Source organism: Pyxicephalus adspersus, chromosome Z (assembly GCF_032062135.1).
Source record: "Pyxicephalus adspersus chromosome Z, UCB_Pads_2.0, whole genome shotgun sequence".
In the NCBI taxonomy this organism is placed as follows: Eukaryota; Metazoa; Chordata; class Amphibia; order Anura; family Pyxicephalidae; genus Pyxicephalus; species Pyxicephalus adspersus.
Window position 1 is genome coordinate 72,303,181 of NC_092871.1, and position 16,018 is coordinate 72,319,198.

Genomic DNA, 16,018 nt, shown 5'->3' on the forward strand with positions numbered 1-16,018 from the left:
TTTAATGACAGATTTCAACAATGCTAATCGAGGGATAATTCTTCCCTTTGGGCGACAAGGACATCAGTAAGAAGAGTCTAACTTTCCACTGTATTTAAAACCAAAAAAAAAGTTTTGCTTTGATACACCTAAAAACTAAATTCCAGCTTCACCTTTCATTTTTCACTCTTGTAGAGAGTTCTCCTCCAGTCTCCTACACATTCTACTTTTACACCAGAGTACCAGCTTCTGCAGACATCTTAAGCATTATTTCTGGCCTGATTGAACAAAAGCATTAATAAGCCTCATCTACAGATCAATAATCTGTACTGCCTATGACCCTACTCTTAGATTTTTGCTTTACTTTCATTCAGTCATCTAGTCACAGTGTCAAATGTTGTCAGTACCTAGGATAGGCTGTTTGAAGGAACATCTATTCCTCCACCCTGGAACTTGTAATAGCTAATTACATTTCTTTTTTGCTCTTTGATCTGCTCTTGTCTAATGGTTAATGGTGCTCCATATGCCTATATTGGAAGGTTCAAGAGAATACAGTGATGTTTTAACTTTTCTAAAAGTAATTCATTTCCTGACACCCCTCCTGCCAGCATGCACAAATGGGTTAGCTCCTCTCCTTGCCCTCCATAGGACCACCCTACCAAAGCTATAAAAGTAACCTCCCTCTCCCCTGCGGGTATTCTTTTTCTGTCCTCGCTCCAGGACCAAGCATTTGTTTCCCCTACCTCTAATCCCCCCAGATGTTCAGCCTCTCCAAGGGGTAAGTTCCATAGTTCCATCATGTTGGATGGTTGGATGCAGATTGTAAATCCATCATGTTTTGGGAACCCTAGTGCCGAGGGTATAGTGATATGGAGCCTAAATAGCCCCTTTGTTGTGATGTTGTGAGTAGGTGAGCCGTAAGGCAAGTTTTTTTATTTTACCTATTTAACCCTGTTAATCTCCAAACTACTCCAGCAGGGTGTATTTTGCTGTCTCTAACATCATCCTTGTTAGACTGATGTTTTGCGTCAGCCTAACAGCAGGCACCATTTTGAAAAAACTTTTAAGTTTGCTACTTCTTTCTAGCTGCTGTGCTGACTGGCAAGAAGTTTTGTTTTGTTTTGTTTGTATTTTGTTCTGTGTAGGTATGTATAAAAGATAGATATATTACTTCCTGTTAGCTGCTGGCTCACTTATTCCCGCCTCACAGGCACAAAAGCTGCAGCACAGTTAAAAATTGATGTGGAAAATGGCTGCCATGTTTTTAAAAAAAGATTGAATATTGTGGTTTCTTTCTGTTGTGGGATAAAAGCCCTCTGAGAAAGCATACCAGGAAGTCAGAGCATGCTTATTCCAGCTCAGTCTACCGTGCCTCTAATAGAGGGTGTGTAACAAATGATATATCTCCATGTATGCCAGTGTCAAAGGGTGCTAAGGCTTCCTTAAAGCAATGTGCAATTTATGTCTCTCTGTGCAACTAACACTGACACCAATGAATGTTTTGGCTGCTTGTAAAGGTGACATTCTTCCTACTGGCAGCAATGCAACCAGACATTTATTACAATGACCATCACAGTAGTGTACAGTGATTTGTGGATGTGTGGATTGTAGCAGTGAGTCCCTAGGAACCAAAAGTTGTTTCAGGGCTTTTCCATCTTAAAAGGTTGAGAGAGATGAAAGAGAAATTACTATCTAAGCGGGTGTGTGCTATATGCATTAAAGAAACATGCTGAGATAAAGAAAGTGAGTCAAGGCTAGTAAGAAGTGGACATTCTTCACCTATAGATGGTATATTTTAACATTTTAATAGTAAAGTCCAAATATTTTCAGTTTTGGATACTCTGAGTCACTGTCTAGATGGAGACCTAAAGCTAATCTACACCACAACAGGTCTAGTTGTTGCCCAGCAGTAATATAAGGATTGGTGTCACGTTGCTGAGGTGGGCAGATAAACAGCTCCTGTATGCTGCCCAGATCCTATTTGGGAGAAGGTATACTCTTTTACATAACTGTGCAAGAGACAAGAGATTTCCTGTCAAGAAATGTGTTGACCCTCAGTAAAGGGAACCTAAAAATCCTAGGTTCTTTAGCCAGATAGTCTAAAAAGCGCATAAGGAAAGGGTTCTAAAGGTGTATCCATCCAGATGTCAAAGATAAAAACAAGATTGTCCCAGTTTTCCAGCATTTAGGAAAGCACGTGACACTATGGGTGATTTTAGTCAAGTAACATGGTTACCAGAGGGAGTTTTTGTCCGGCTTTCTGAGATCCTGTATTCCTGAATAGTTCCAAGAGATTCATGGAAGTGTAATGCTCTTCTATCTTATGTGCAATGAGTGGGGCAAGCAGTTGTGCTGCTTTCAATAGGAGAGCAAGAAAGAGGATTCTATTCCAAACTTTTCATAGTAAAAAGACCTCTGATGGATTTAGGTTTTTTTCTGGACCTGTAGGATTTTAATCCCTTTGTTAACACTAGGAGGTTTTGTATGATAATATTGCAGATGACTTTGTCAGTCATTGCTCTGGCTAATTGGATGATTTTAATAGATCTAGCAAAAGCTTACAGGCCTGTCTCAATTGTGGAATGCCACCAAACATTCTTTCTCCCTGCTATGTTCCAAATGCCTCTAGTTCACCTGTCTACCCTTCAGTTTTTCCACAGCTCCAGGATGCTTAAAAAAATGTTTGTCCCAGTAATAACCTTGCCGTAGTTCAGGGAGTCAGCCTATGTCACTGCTTGAACTGACAATATTCAAACCAAGCTGAAAAGTCACAAGAAGACAATTATGCAAACTCAGACTTTAGTAAACTATCAGAAGAGTCCATTATGGCCAATGCAGGGGATCGAAATTTCAGGATAATATTAATTACGATGAAATCTAGAACACTTTTGCCTTCCTACAAAGTGGCACAAATGATGGTGTGGGCTCAGAGAGTTTCAGATGATTTGGCAATGCCATCAAAAGAATTATGATCGCATTATTATGTAGTGTTTATATAGCGGTGAAGTGTTGCGCAGTGCTTTATAAGGTTCATATTCATGTCACTAGCTGTCCCTCAGAAGAGCTCACAATCTAATGTTTCTACCATAGTCATATATTTTAATACAGTTTCTGGGCCACATAACCTAACTGCATAGAATGCAGGGTATTTATGAGGCTGATGACATCTATTTCCATTGGTTGATGGTTAGAATAGAAAATGTTTGGGTTCCAGTTGTGGTTGCTTGATCTTGGGTTTGCTGCATGTTGGGGAACAGACTCACTGTGCCCTGGTCAATCTGACAAGACTTGGTATGGTATTGGAATTTGTCTTGGGGAATAGCTCTGAGGCACAGGACTAGGATTCCAGTCACCTTAAATGCCAGTCTCAAGGGTTGGGGAGTCCTCGGTATGGGACATCTCCTTTGGTCTTCCCTTCAAAGGCACTCCAATGTTAAATTATTAAATCATGGGCAGTCCTGCGATTTTTGAAAGCTTTCGCTTTGCTCTTGTGTCAGCAGAAAGTCAGGGTACTTGTGAACTAGTCAGATCTTCTACGTTGCCAAAAAAAGTGGAACAAAGATTCTGTCTGTCGTGTTTTTTTTATTTTTCCTGGAGAAAGAAGCATCTCAACTTTTCTGTCTCCCAACCACCAGCCTAAAAAATCTGTTGGCTGTTCATATGGGCAACATTTTCTCAGCAAGTAGCTTCTGGGCAGACAATGTTTTCAAGACGATAGACCTGATGGCATCTCTAGTGATGTTCAAGTGCCATCAAATACTGACCGTGACCCTTTCTAGAAAAAAAAAATTTTTTTCCCTACTTTACGTTTTAGAAACAACAGCACTGATCTTGAGAGATCTAATAAAAAATAAGAAAGGATTCAGGAAAAACAGTGGTAATTATTTCTCATTGGCTGAAATTGGAAAGGTGTTAGCTTTAATTATGATGGTTACTTCTTTTATTCTTTTTTGTCAGGATTAACTTTTCCAGGGCTAGTAGCCACATTCTATCCATAACTGGGACTAAATGCCAACCTGCTGTAAGGCAGAGGCTCCTAGCACCTGGCTTTTCTCTGTGGTGGCAGATATGCAACTCATAGCTTACAAACATCTATAAATAAATGCCACAATATATAGAAAGTGTTTTTTTGAATAGAGGAATCAAGGGTTTTCTTTGCATCCTAGGGTTTTAAATACCATGTGGTATGCTTACATCATAAGGGCTTGATTCCTTTGCAGGAAGTCAAGAGGCATTCAACTAGGGAAGGGGCAACCTAATAGGTTTCATTTTCAGATGTTTCTACTGAAGTAATCTTTTTTGAAGTAACTTTGTTTCTGTAACATTGTTTGTTTTATTCTCCCCTTTTATGGTATTGCTTGCAACATCCCATTTGTGCATGCTGTCAGGAGGAGTGTCAGGAAAGTGAAAAATTGTTGTCATAATTACCAGTAATTTTCCTTTCCTGTAAACTCCTCCTGACAGCATGTTTCCCTCTCTTATCCTGTTGCGAGCTTGTTAAAGAACACCTACAGGGGAGAGGGAGGTTACTTTTATAGCTTTGGTGGTCCTGGAGATCAAGGGGTGGAACTAACCCATTTGTGCATGCTGTCAGGAGGACTTCACAGGAAAGGACAACTACGGGTAAGTATGACAACAATTTTTCACCTTTTTGGCATTTCTAGTTTATTCCAAATTCCCAATATTTCTCCTTTCCTGCACATTCTGGGCCCTGTCCTACCTCAAATCAAGAAAACTTGAGGCATATATATTTCTTTAATAGAGGAATAAGGACATATTTATATGTAACTGTGCATCATGTAGTATATTTCTTGTCCTACCCCATATTTAGAAAACAACGACAAAAGAGATATTTTTTGGAACTTTTTCTGGTACTAATAAAAGTTCCAACTGTATCATGAAATAAAATGTTTTTTTATCACAATTTTTGTTTTTTTATCCTAATGTTTTATATTAGTTTAAGTAACATAATAATGTCTTACTTAGTACTGCTATTAGGAGAACAATGTGAACAATGTGTGAATCTGTAATATTCTTCTGTATTCTAACTCATTCACCTGTTGACGCTAATGCAAAACGTGTTGAGAATCAATCTGAAATGGTCAATATATACATATATATATAAAAATGTATGTATGTACCCCTATAATTTTTCCCCCCAGGGTGGAGGGGTCCCACAACACCATGCTCACGTTGGAGGAGGCCCTCTTGCCTAACTATAGCCATTGCCCAGTTAGAGGCAGATGGCGGTCTGCCAAAAGGGGTGGACACTGCACACTTTTGCCCCCTTTCTTGGCAATCCAGATTCAGGAGGAACGGATAGGTTGGGGCACGCATGTACTGCCTCCTTTCCTTGCAAGGAAGATACCAAGACTATATTAGAAGGTCTGATTTATTAAAGGGGGCACACATTTTTTTTGGTGAAAAGGGCATAAAAGGCATAAAAAATGCCTGCAAAAACCTATAAAAGTTTGTATAAACAAATGTTTTTGCCTGAGACTACTCCCATCTACCTAACTCAGCAGTAAATGCCCTAGTTTTTTACTGCCAATATGAACAGAGCCCAACACAGTGTTCTAAAACTACAAAGCCCCTTTCGTTATCTCTGTAAGATAGGGGAAGTGTTCTGTAGTCAACAAAGAAGGCTTGGCAAGGCCAGTATTATTGTTTGAGATAACATTGGAAAGCACACAGGACAGCACAAATTTTCCAATTTTTTATTTATGCATCAGGTATACCAAAATACTTTCAGTTGAGTTATATACCAGTTCAAAATGGAAAAGTGAAACTTTCCTTACAAATTGCGTAAGTGGGGCTAGTATGTGGGGTTCACTGAACAAAGAGGCCAAGTAATGTCAGTACTGCATGTACTGTGTTGCTGTAGGCCAGTCTGTTCTGTAAACCCCTTATGTTGCCACACAATCCCATTATTGTTGTAGACACATCCAGCTATTCTCTTCATTATTCCAAGTTTTCAGACTGGTCTTCACTCATATCTGAGTATATCATTATCTGTTATGAAGTGGGTGTTGCTCTTGAAACACTTTTTTTAGCTTGACATGCCGGTTCTCTTAAGATGGAAAACACATGAGTGGATTCACTCATAGCTACCCACCTCTATGTGCCTAAGGCTAGCTGCCTAACTGCTGCAAGATTCTCCTGTGGTATTGATTGTTTCATGTCTCAGATTACTCTGACTCTTACCCAGTTTTACCAACAGGGGTTCCACACATCTGTTATCCCTATCTTTCAATAATTTTAAAGACAATATCTTTCCTGAATTATATATTTTATTGCTGGTTACCTTCTACAAGCTGTTTTAAGTTTTTTTACCCGAATAAGTAAAAGATCAGCGGTAGACGCAGGGGAAGGCGTGGTGTTGGGTGACCTGCCCCATCTGGCAGGGGGCATTCTCCCCAGGAGTCTGCCACTGTAGGACAGCAGCAGCAGCAAACTGGTTTAGGCAGCAGCACAAGTGGTCAAACAGGTCTATGTGTGTGGAGCACCAGTATGCTGGTAGATGTATTGAGAGGGCGGAATACAATTACACAGCCACATCATGTGGAGAGTATTGTGGACTGGGTCTCAGGGGCCTTAAGTGCAGCAGGCTCTTCTTTTGCAGCAGGCTCTTTTTCTGCAGCAGCAGCAACCAGCCACATCCGTGACAAAGAGCGTGGCTAACTCCTGATGACTCTCCTTGTTGTTTGACGAACAGCCTGAGGATCTGATGAATTCCAGAGCAGGAGGCAGACTTTGAGACCTTTGGAGAGTGTGGTCAGCACTTGCTGGGCAATGGTTCTTGATCAGTGGCTGCATTTGCAGATGTTGGCTTAGATGAAAATGAGATGATGATGATGATGATGATGACTGTGATGTCACCTGGGAACCACCGGTGCGTGTAAGGACTAGCAGCAGTTCTGAAACAGATGTGGAGGAAAGGCAGCAGCAACAGACTGGGGATGGAAGGGGCTGCAAACCTGCCTCATGTGAGAACACATAGATGAGTGGGCACAAGCGGGGGAACAGTCGGCGACAATGTGACCGTGTAGGTGATGGAGCTAGAGCAGATGCCGATGCAGGCAAAGAAAAAGAGCAGCACTGTTTGCACACACCTCTCCAATGTGGTCCTTTTTCACGCTGAAAGACGATGACGGGTGCATAGCAATCTGCATCCTGTACCACAGGCACATCAGCAGAGGACAGGCCGGATCACATTTGGGTACAACACCCCTGCTTTCCCACATGCTCAAGAACAACAAACAGAAAGGACACTGGCCTGCATCAGGATTTTTAATAGGATGATGATGAGGGAGACCATGTTGGGGCTGCTGGACAGGACCCATCCAACCCGCATTTGTGCTGTCACGCCCCAGGCACTGTGCGGGCGATGGAACATCAGGAACTGCTGCAGCTTGAAGAGGAGGAGGTGGGTGATAAGGAGGAAGATGTTTTGGTGCTTACTGAGGGACAGGAGGAGGATGAGCCCTGTGAACCCCTCTTTCATATGTGTGTCCACATGTTGCAATGCCTACGGAGGGACCCCGCATTTGCAGCATCAAAAACCGGGTGGTTTACTGGCGGCCACCCTTCTTGATAACCGCTACAAAATGTCACAGTTTCTACCCAACCCAGCGCAAGAGAAAAAAAAGGTGACCTGCCTGAGCAGAATACTATGTAACTGGTTGTGAGGAGTTCCGTGCACCACATTCCACACAGGGAGCTCAGGCGGACACTGCCTCCACTGTATCCTCCTGTAGCGGCGGCAGCAGCAGTAGTGGCAGCAGGCCGCACACATACAAAATTCTATTCAGGGGGATTTTCCGGATGCCTGGTGAAACCTGATACAGCCACCTCAAACAAGTGAAGTGAGGGGGCATAACCATCAAGAACAGATGAAGTGCATGGTGCATGATTACGTTGGCTCTTTTCTGGCTTGTGGTGGTGGTGTTGACGACAGCAGTTATGAGGAGGATTTCTGTCCTGTCAGTAGTGACGCTATAAATTTTTTGGTCAACAGGCTTGAAATCTGCCCACAGTTGGCACATTATGCATCAAGCTTCTTTCCTGCCAGGCATCCAGTGTTCTGTCTGAAAGAACCATCAGTGCCGCTGGCGGAGTGGTCACGGACAACCGATTACGACTGTCGATGGAAACTGTCAACTGCCTCACCTTTTTGAAAATGAATGAAAGGTAGGTTACTAACAAATATCATATCCCCACTGCAGATGTCACTGATTGACTGACACAAGTAATCATTTGCCAACCAAGATGCCTCTGTGAACCAACACTGCTCCAGTGCTAAGTCTGTGGCTGCCTATCTCCAACAAACTGTCAGCTGAGCCTGCCTCTGAATTTTTCTGCTAGTTATTGCAACGTCCAGGGGTGGCATTCATTACCAATATCATGCTTGCCATTGTGCCAGCTAACAATATACTTTAAATTTCTGCTGCTTCCAGGAGGCCAACAAACTGCAGATGAAAACCCCCAGTACTGCCACACTGATAGGTACCATTGCCTTTGCCTAATTTTTTAGTTAAATATTGCAAGATTGAGGGTTGGCATTCATGTCATCCACTTCAGGATGCAAACTAGCAATATTGTCTACCTTCCTATCCCTTCCGGCACCACAGAACACAGCAACAGTGCTGGCGCACAAAGCATTTTGGTCTGGTCCTTCTACGTTTAAACACAAATTTCAGATATTGGTATTACACACTTGTGGGTGGCATTGACGATGGACTACACCCAGCTCTAGATGCCAGTTACCAATACGGTCCCCACTCCATCTCAGGGCCCACCGCCTCCTCCTGCTGTTGCTGCTGCCACCTGTCAGTACTCCATTCACTAAAACTGTACACTTCTGGGTACCAGTTACCAATGCGGTCCCCATTCCGTCTCAGGGCCCTCCGCCTCCTCCTCCAGATGTTGCTGCTGCCGCCTGTCAGTACTCCATTCACTAAAATTGTATTACACACTTCTGGGTGGGTGGCATTGTCAATGTACTACACCCAGCTCTAGATGCCAGTTACCAATGCATTACCCGCTCCGTCCCAGGGCCAACTGCTTTTTCCTCCTGCTTTTGCTGCTGCCCCCTGTCGTTACTCAATTCACTAAAACTGTACACTTCTGGGTGGCCTTGATGATGCACTACACCCAGCTCTAGAAGCCAGTTACCAATGCAGTCCCCATTCCGTCTCAGGGCCCTCCGCCTCCTCCTCCTGATATTGCTGCTGTCGCTTGTCAGTACTCCATTCACTAAAATTGTATTACACACTTCTGGTTGGGTGGCATTGTCAATGTACTACACCCAGCTCTAGATGCCAGTTACCAGTGAATTCCCCGCTCCATCCCAAGGCCCACCGCCTCCTCGTCCTGCTGTTCCTGCTGCCGCCTGTCGGTACTCAATTCACTAAAGATGTACACTTCTGGGTGGCATTGATGATGCACTACACCCAGCTCTAGAGGCCAGTTATGAATGCGGTCCCTGCTCTTTCTCAGGGCCCACCGCCTCCTTCTCCTACTGTTGCTTCTGCCGCCTGTCAGTACTCCATTCGCAAAGATTGTGTTACACACTTCTGTTACACACTGGGTGGGTGGCATTTTCAATGTACTACAGCCCCGCTCTAGATGCCAGTTACCAATGTAGTCAACGCTCCGTCCAAGGCCCACCGCCTCCTCCTCCTCCTCCTGCTGCCGCCTGTCAGTACACCATTTATTAAAATTGTACACTTCTCGGTGGCATTGATGATGCACTACACCTAGCTCCAGATGCCAGTTACTAATGCAGTCCCGCTCTATCTCAGAGCCCACTGCTTCCTCCCCCTGATGTTGCTGCTGCCGCCTGTCAGTACTCCACTAAAATTGTAATTCACACTTCTGGGTGGGTGGCATTGTCAATGTACTACACCCAGCTCTAGATGCCAGTTACCAGTGCATTACCCGCTCCGTCTCAGGGCCCACCACATCCTCCTCCTGATGTCGCTGCTGCCGCCTGTCAGTACTCTATTTACAAAAATTGTATTAAACACCTCTGGGTGGGTGGCATTGTCAATGCACTACAGCCAGCTCTAGATGGCTGTTACCAATGCATAGGTAGGTATGCTTTAAATGCTAGTTCGCTTATAAAGCTTCCAAGAACGTCCCTATTTAGCTACACCTTGTCCACCTCTAAATTTTGGGACTGTTTTTGAAAGTGTCACAGGTTACGTATCTGCAGTGTTGTCTCAACTTTCTACTTATTCTGTCACTCACAATGAAGTCGGAAGACAATTTTTTTGACCATGTCCTGACAAGAAAATACTTGCAGAGACTTGCAGAGAAGGGAAGTAGCACAGAAGAAATGAGCTGCCAGAAAGGTAAGTATGTGTCTTGTTTTAACCTGATTTTCTCTATATGTCTCAGGGAAAACACCTGTAACGGAAAAGATCAACTGTATAAAGCCTGTACAGACGTTTGCCCGCTGCTTGACTTTATTAGGCAAACTTATATAGTTCAGGTGTCCTCCAAAGTAAAGGTTGTTAGCTTATTATACTCTCTTCATACTGCAGTTCCACAGCTGAGCTGTACAGGAGGTATGTTAGTATAGAAGCAGTTTCTTTTTACATAGTGTTCACAGTCCTTTTGTTTATAGTAGTAATAAACATATAAGCTGTTATAGTACTGCGTACCATAAATGCATTAACATTGAGGGATAACAAAATTGCAGTAAGTACAAAAAATTCCTTTTTCTCTGGAACTAGTGGGTACAGGTAAACAAAATTAGAGGTGCAAGTGGGGGGACACATGTTTTAGTCACACCTGTATCTCCCAGTTCCAGAGAAATTGGGGTTCAGGCGTTGGAAGCCTCCAGCAATATCTAACAGGCCAGTTTGTTTTGATGGGCAGAATAATATATGTTCTGATGATGCCATAGCAATGAATTTTGGGGGGGGTGTTAACTACAGGTTTCCCCCACTTACACTCTAAGTTTGTTTACCTGCAAACCCCTGTTCCAGAGAATTTGGGGTCCAGGCAATAAAAGCAACCAGCAATATGTAACAGGGCAGTTTGTTTTGATGAGCAGAGTTTTTTTATGTTCTGATGATGCCTTAGCAAAGAAATCTTGGAGCGTGTTATCCACAGGTGTCCCCCACTTGCAACTCTAATTTTGTTTACATGCAGCCCCCCATTCGAGGGAAATTGGGGTCCAGGCGATAGAAGAAACCAGCAATTCGTAACATGGCCATTCAATTTGATAGGCAGAGTTTTTTATGTTCCGACAATGCCATAGTGACTAAATTTTAGGGGGTGTTAGCCACAGGTGTCCCCCATCTGCACCTCTAATTTTGTTTACCTGGACCCACCACTTCTTGAGAAATTGGGTTTCAGGGGCTAGAAGCAACCAGTAATTTATAACAGGGTAGTTTGTTTTGATAGGCAGTGTTTTTTATGTTCTGACAATGCCATAGCGATGAAATTTTAGGGGGTGTTAGCCATGGATGTCCTCTACTTGCACTCACATTTTAGGTTTCGTACAAATCCCTGTTCCAGAGAAATTGGGGAGAAAGTAGGGAAGGGGACAGGTTAGTGTACTATGACAGTTCTAGTTTTGTGACAGGTAGATATAAATTTAGAGGTCACACCTCCTTGCTTTGTAAGTGGCTCTGGGGGTCCATAATTTGTATGTTTAATTTTGGGCTTATAGACCAAAATTAAACATACAATAGACCTTATAGACCTTGGAATTTTACGCGCCCATTTGTACACACCTCTCGAGTGGATTTATTTTAAGGGCCATATAAAATCTATATAAACCCATGAAAAATAAACCTATCAAGACTTCGGTCCTTACTTGATGTGTGTTTGTTTGGGTCACTGACAAAACTTATTCCTATGCGGTTATGACTAAGTAGCCAATACTCACTAGTAACTTGTCTTGTCTTGTAACTTTTGTCTTGTCTTGTAACTTTACAATACTTTTGTTTCAGGTCGATGGAGCAATTTGTACAAAGTACCTTACAATTGGATAGGGACAGGGCATGTTGTATACCACGGAGCCTTTTATTACAACAGAGCTTTTACAAAAAACATTATCAAATATGACCTGAAGCAGAGATTTGTAGCAGCCTGGACTCTACTTCATGATGTGGTATATGAAGACACCACTCCATGGAAGTGGAGAGGTCATTCTGATATTGATTTTGCGGTTGATGAAGGTGGACTCTGGGTCATTTACCCATCTGTGGACTACGATTATGCTCAACAAGAAGTCATTGTCATCAGCAAACTTGACCCCAATGATCTATCTACGAAGAAAGAGACAACATGGAAAACAGGCCTGAAAAGAAATTCCTATGGAAATTGCTTTATTGTTTGTGGAATTTTGTATGCGGTGGATGTGTATAATCAAAAAGAAGGGCTAATTTCTTATGCTTATGATACTCACACGGATACTGATGCAGACCCAAAGTTGCCTTTCATCAATGAATATGCCTTTACAACACAGATTGACTACAATCCTAAAGAGAAAGTACTATACGCTTGGGATAATGGACACCAGTTGACCTACAAAGTGAACTTTGTTGATTGATTTCACTGAATACCTAATTACCTAAATAAGAGATCCGGCCTATGCAAAAAGTGGACTTTTATGAATCAATTAAAATGTTTTGGTTGAGAGCAACTAAAGTAGTATTCTGGGAGTTGAAAAAGGTTAAACCATAATAAGATTAATGTTTCACAAACACATTTTTTTACTAATCCCTAGTCATAAAGCAAAAAAATGTTTGCTTTTGTATGGTATAGCAGAGACCATTTATTTGTCAGATATTGACATCCTATTTTTTTAGTTCACTCTAATGGAAGATCTAACTTAAAACACCAAAACACTTGGGATCAACTAAGTATGTATAAAACAAACAAAGGTTAGCGGTGGCAATCTCAATTTTTCTCTCAGGAAAAACTTACTTTTTAAAAGCAAACCAAACTCTTGTAGCAGAATTACTAGTTACTAGAACTAGTTTTTTTTAGTCTAGGAATGGCAACTTGATAAATATGTGTCAACAAGCAAATTTACAGCCAGAATGATAATTAATTGTGCCAGTTCTCCAGTGCCAATTACATTTTCCCACAGCTTATATCCTGCATGAACATTTTTGTGGTTGTTTTCAAATTTATCCAGGCCCAAAGAAAAATATCCACATCAAAGAAAAAGAAATTGAGCTAAACTAGTAAATAATTATATTCATTTTTATATATTTTACTTCTTAACTACAAAATATTAGTTAGGTTTAATAAGCAGTCTTGGGTTATTATTTTACCCTGTCAATACCCAAAAGATATTTTTCATGGGAATTTCAACATGGCTGTGCTTCTACTTTTTAATGTATTCCATATACAGATCAGTAACCTGCGGTAATCTTTTTATTAAGGATGTTTTAAAATCTCTTCCTATTGGCTTTTGAGATTAGCCTATCAAGGGCCAAAGCTGTCCCACATACTTGCACTGGGAGAGAGAAAAAGGGTCAGAAAAAGCAAACAGTTTATACAAAATATGTAGAGAATTTATAAACTTGATAAAGTAAATTTGGATTCTCTTTAGTTATTCAATAATGTGCAGTCAATTGCATGCACAAATCAATTCTGTTAAAATTCTACAGCACATACTGGAGTTTTCAAATTGGTATTAATATTATTATTATTATTATTATTATTATTATTAATATTATTAATAAACAGGATTTATATAGCGCCAACATATTACGCAGCACTGTACATTAAATAGGGTAGACATAGCTTAACTATTTGCCAAGTCAAGTAATTACTAGAAAAACTAGTATTAGAATACAAAAAATGTCACCTCCAACCCAATCCCAATAGGTCCCTTTACCCACAAAAATAAGAAAACATACGTGTTTCACTTAAATACATTTTTTTCCTCATCTCTCTTGTGACAGTAATACATTTTAGTACCTATGTGCGATCTAAAAGACAGTGGTCAAAATTGCAAAGTTGTGGCCCATCATTACAACATAGTAGTACCATGAACTGAGATCTGTCCTTTTCATAGCAATATTTCTGCAATACATTTTTGTACTGCTGCTGGGAAAAGGCATTTGTTGCGCTTAAAGTCTGTTTCCCACAGCCGTCAAGTGGATTTAGGCATTTAGATTACAATTGTCAGAACAGATAAATTACCCTTGGGGAGCATGAGGAACATAGTTTTTTTCACACAAAATATGGAGGTGGAATGTATCAAAACTAAAAAAAATTGTGGGTGTCCCAGAGGTCAGATAGTAGTGTATGAGTAGGAATGGAATGTGCTGGTCTCCAGGATTATATTCTTCAGATTTAGTGATTTCAGTATATTATATTTAATTGAATGTAAAACAAAAATTCTGTGCCCCCTGGTGTTTCTGAAAATTAATCTTTTATGGTTTACAATAATAATTGTTTTTCATGGAATAAAAAAAACAAAGCACCATGCACCAATCTAGTAAAATTACAGATTAGAGGTGCTGAATAATTATTAGTTTTGACATTAGCATTTCTTTAATTTTGATAGATGGTTTACTGCAATAAATTTAAATTTTCTGGCCTAATAAACTATCAGTAAATCGTGCTAATGTTTTTTAGGAATGTTCCTTTTAATAAAAAAAAAAACTTCCACGCTTCCTATTATTCAGCAACAACAAACAGGCATACAATTTACAAGCAAGCTTAACATGGATAAGATCATGCATTCTTAGCAGTCATGTGCCAGTGCTTAGGCTTTCTACCAATAATTTTTTGTGATGATTTTAATGATACAATATTTTACGATGAAACACGTATACAATTCCTTTCATTTGCTTCCTAAAAGATTTGGTAAATGTTGTAGATCTTTACTGAAATTTTGCCAAGAATAAAGTATCTGTTAAAGCAGAAATACAGCCTTCTAATAAAAAAAAAAAGAAAATACTGGAAAAAACACTCAAACAATTTCATAAGTAGATGCAGTTGGTTCAATTCAAGTCTATTGTGGCAGTTAGGTGGCAAAACTGTCCCTGGATTTCTAAAAAATGCCAGGAAAAAACACTTTTAAACACTACTGCTTGAACTAGACTATATTAAAAAAACACACTAGTCTGAATCTAGCCTAAGGTTTGTGCACCACATGGTAACTGGAATTGGGGCTTGTTTAGACTGGTATATAGGAGCCTATAGTTGTACTTAAGGCGGATAATAAAACTGGTCTCCAACACACTTGCATGGGGTATCTGTGTTTAGTACTAATATATTAACATCCCTAGTGTTATGAGATGTGTTACACCCATAGCATCCCCTTAAATGGGCAAGTGCCAACAAGCTTCCTACAATTTTGCCTCATTTTATGACATTTGAGAGACATATTAGCCCGTTTTTATTAATGTTGTTGCACATTAAAAAAAGTTGCAAAGAAGCAAAGTTATTTTTATTTTTTTTTTTTGACAGTTCAAAAAATTGGTAGAATAAAATGGTAATTATAAAATATTTAATTGAAAGTGACCTATTTATTTAACTAGTATATTTTTTTTATGTTTTTAAAGAACAACTGCATTTATAAGTAATAAATGGGTGCCTTTCATCCCTGGTATAGTGCTCATGTATTGTCTGAGGTCCTCCTACATTGCTGCTCTTCTAAATAGTGTTAAACTTTGTTTGTATTCTGCAGGCAAGTGGGCAGACTCTTCTCATACTTATCATTATGCTGTTGAAACCAGCCTGAGCCAGACTCCTCCTACATATCTGCACTCCCTAATAAGTATAATATAAATATGCTGGGTTCGTGACAACAGCAGGTGTAAAATGCCATTATTTAAAAAATGTAAAAAAATAGGATCACTAAGTTTAAACTGTTTTGTTTGGCTAATTTTGCTATTCAAGTTATTTAAATTTTTCTTACTAGTTTTGCCTAAAAACTAGAGGGAAATTTCAAAATATGATGTTGGACACAAATCTATAGTTTTGACTCAACTGGGTTGCTACTCATTCAAAGTCATGGAAAAATGTTTAGTTAAATAAATTATAAATGCTTTGGCTT

General features: G+C 40.4%; 1 protein-coding gene across 2 annotated transcripts in view; it reads left to right on the forward strand.

Annotated features, from left to right (window-relative positions):
* Positions 1-14,914, forward strand: part of OLFML2A (olfactomedin like 2A) — a 156,260-nt gene extending 141,346 nt beyond the window's left edge. For both annotated transcript variants that reach the window (XM_072429917.1, XM_072429916.1), the window contains one exon: positions 11,946-14,914. In XM_072429917.1, coding sequence (XP_072286018.1) covers positions 11,946-12,547 — 602 coding nt within the window. In that variant the 3' untranslated portion in view covers positions 12,548-14,914. The remainder of the gene's footprint in view (positions 1-11,945) is intronic.
* The last annotated feature ends 1,104 nt before the right edge of the window (positions 14,915-16,018 follow it).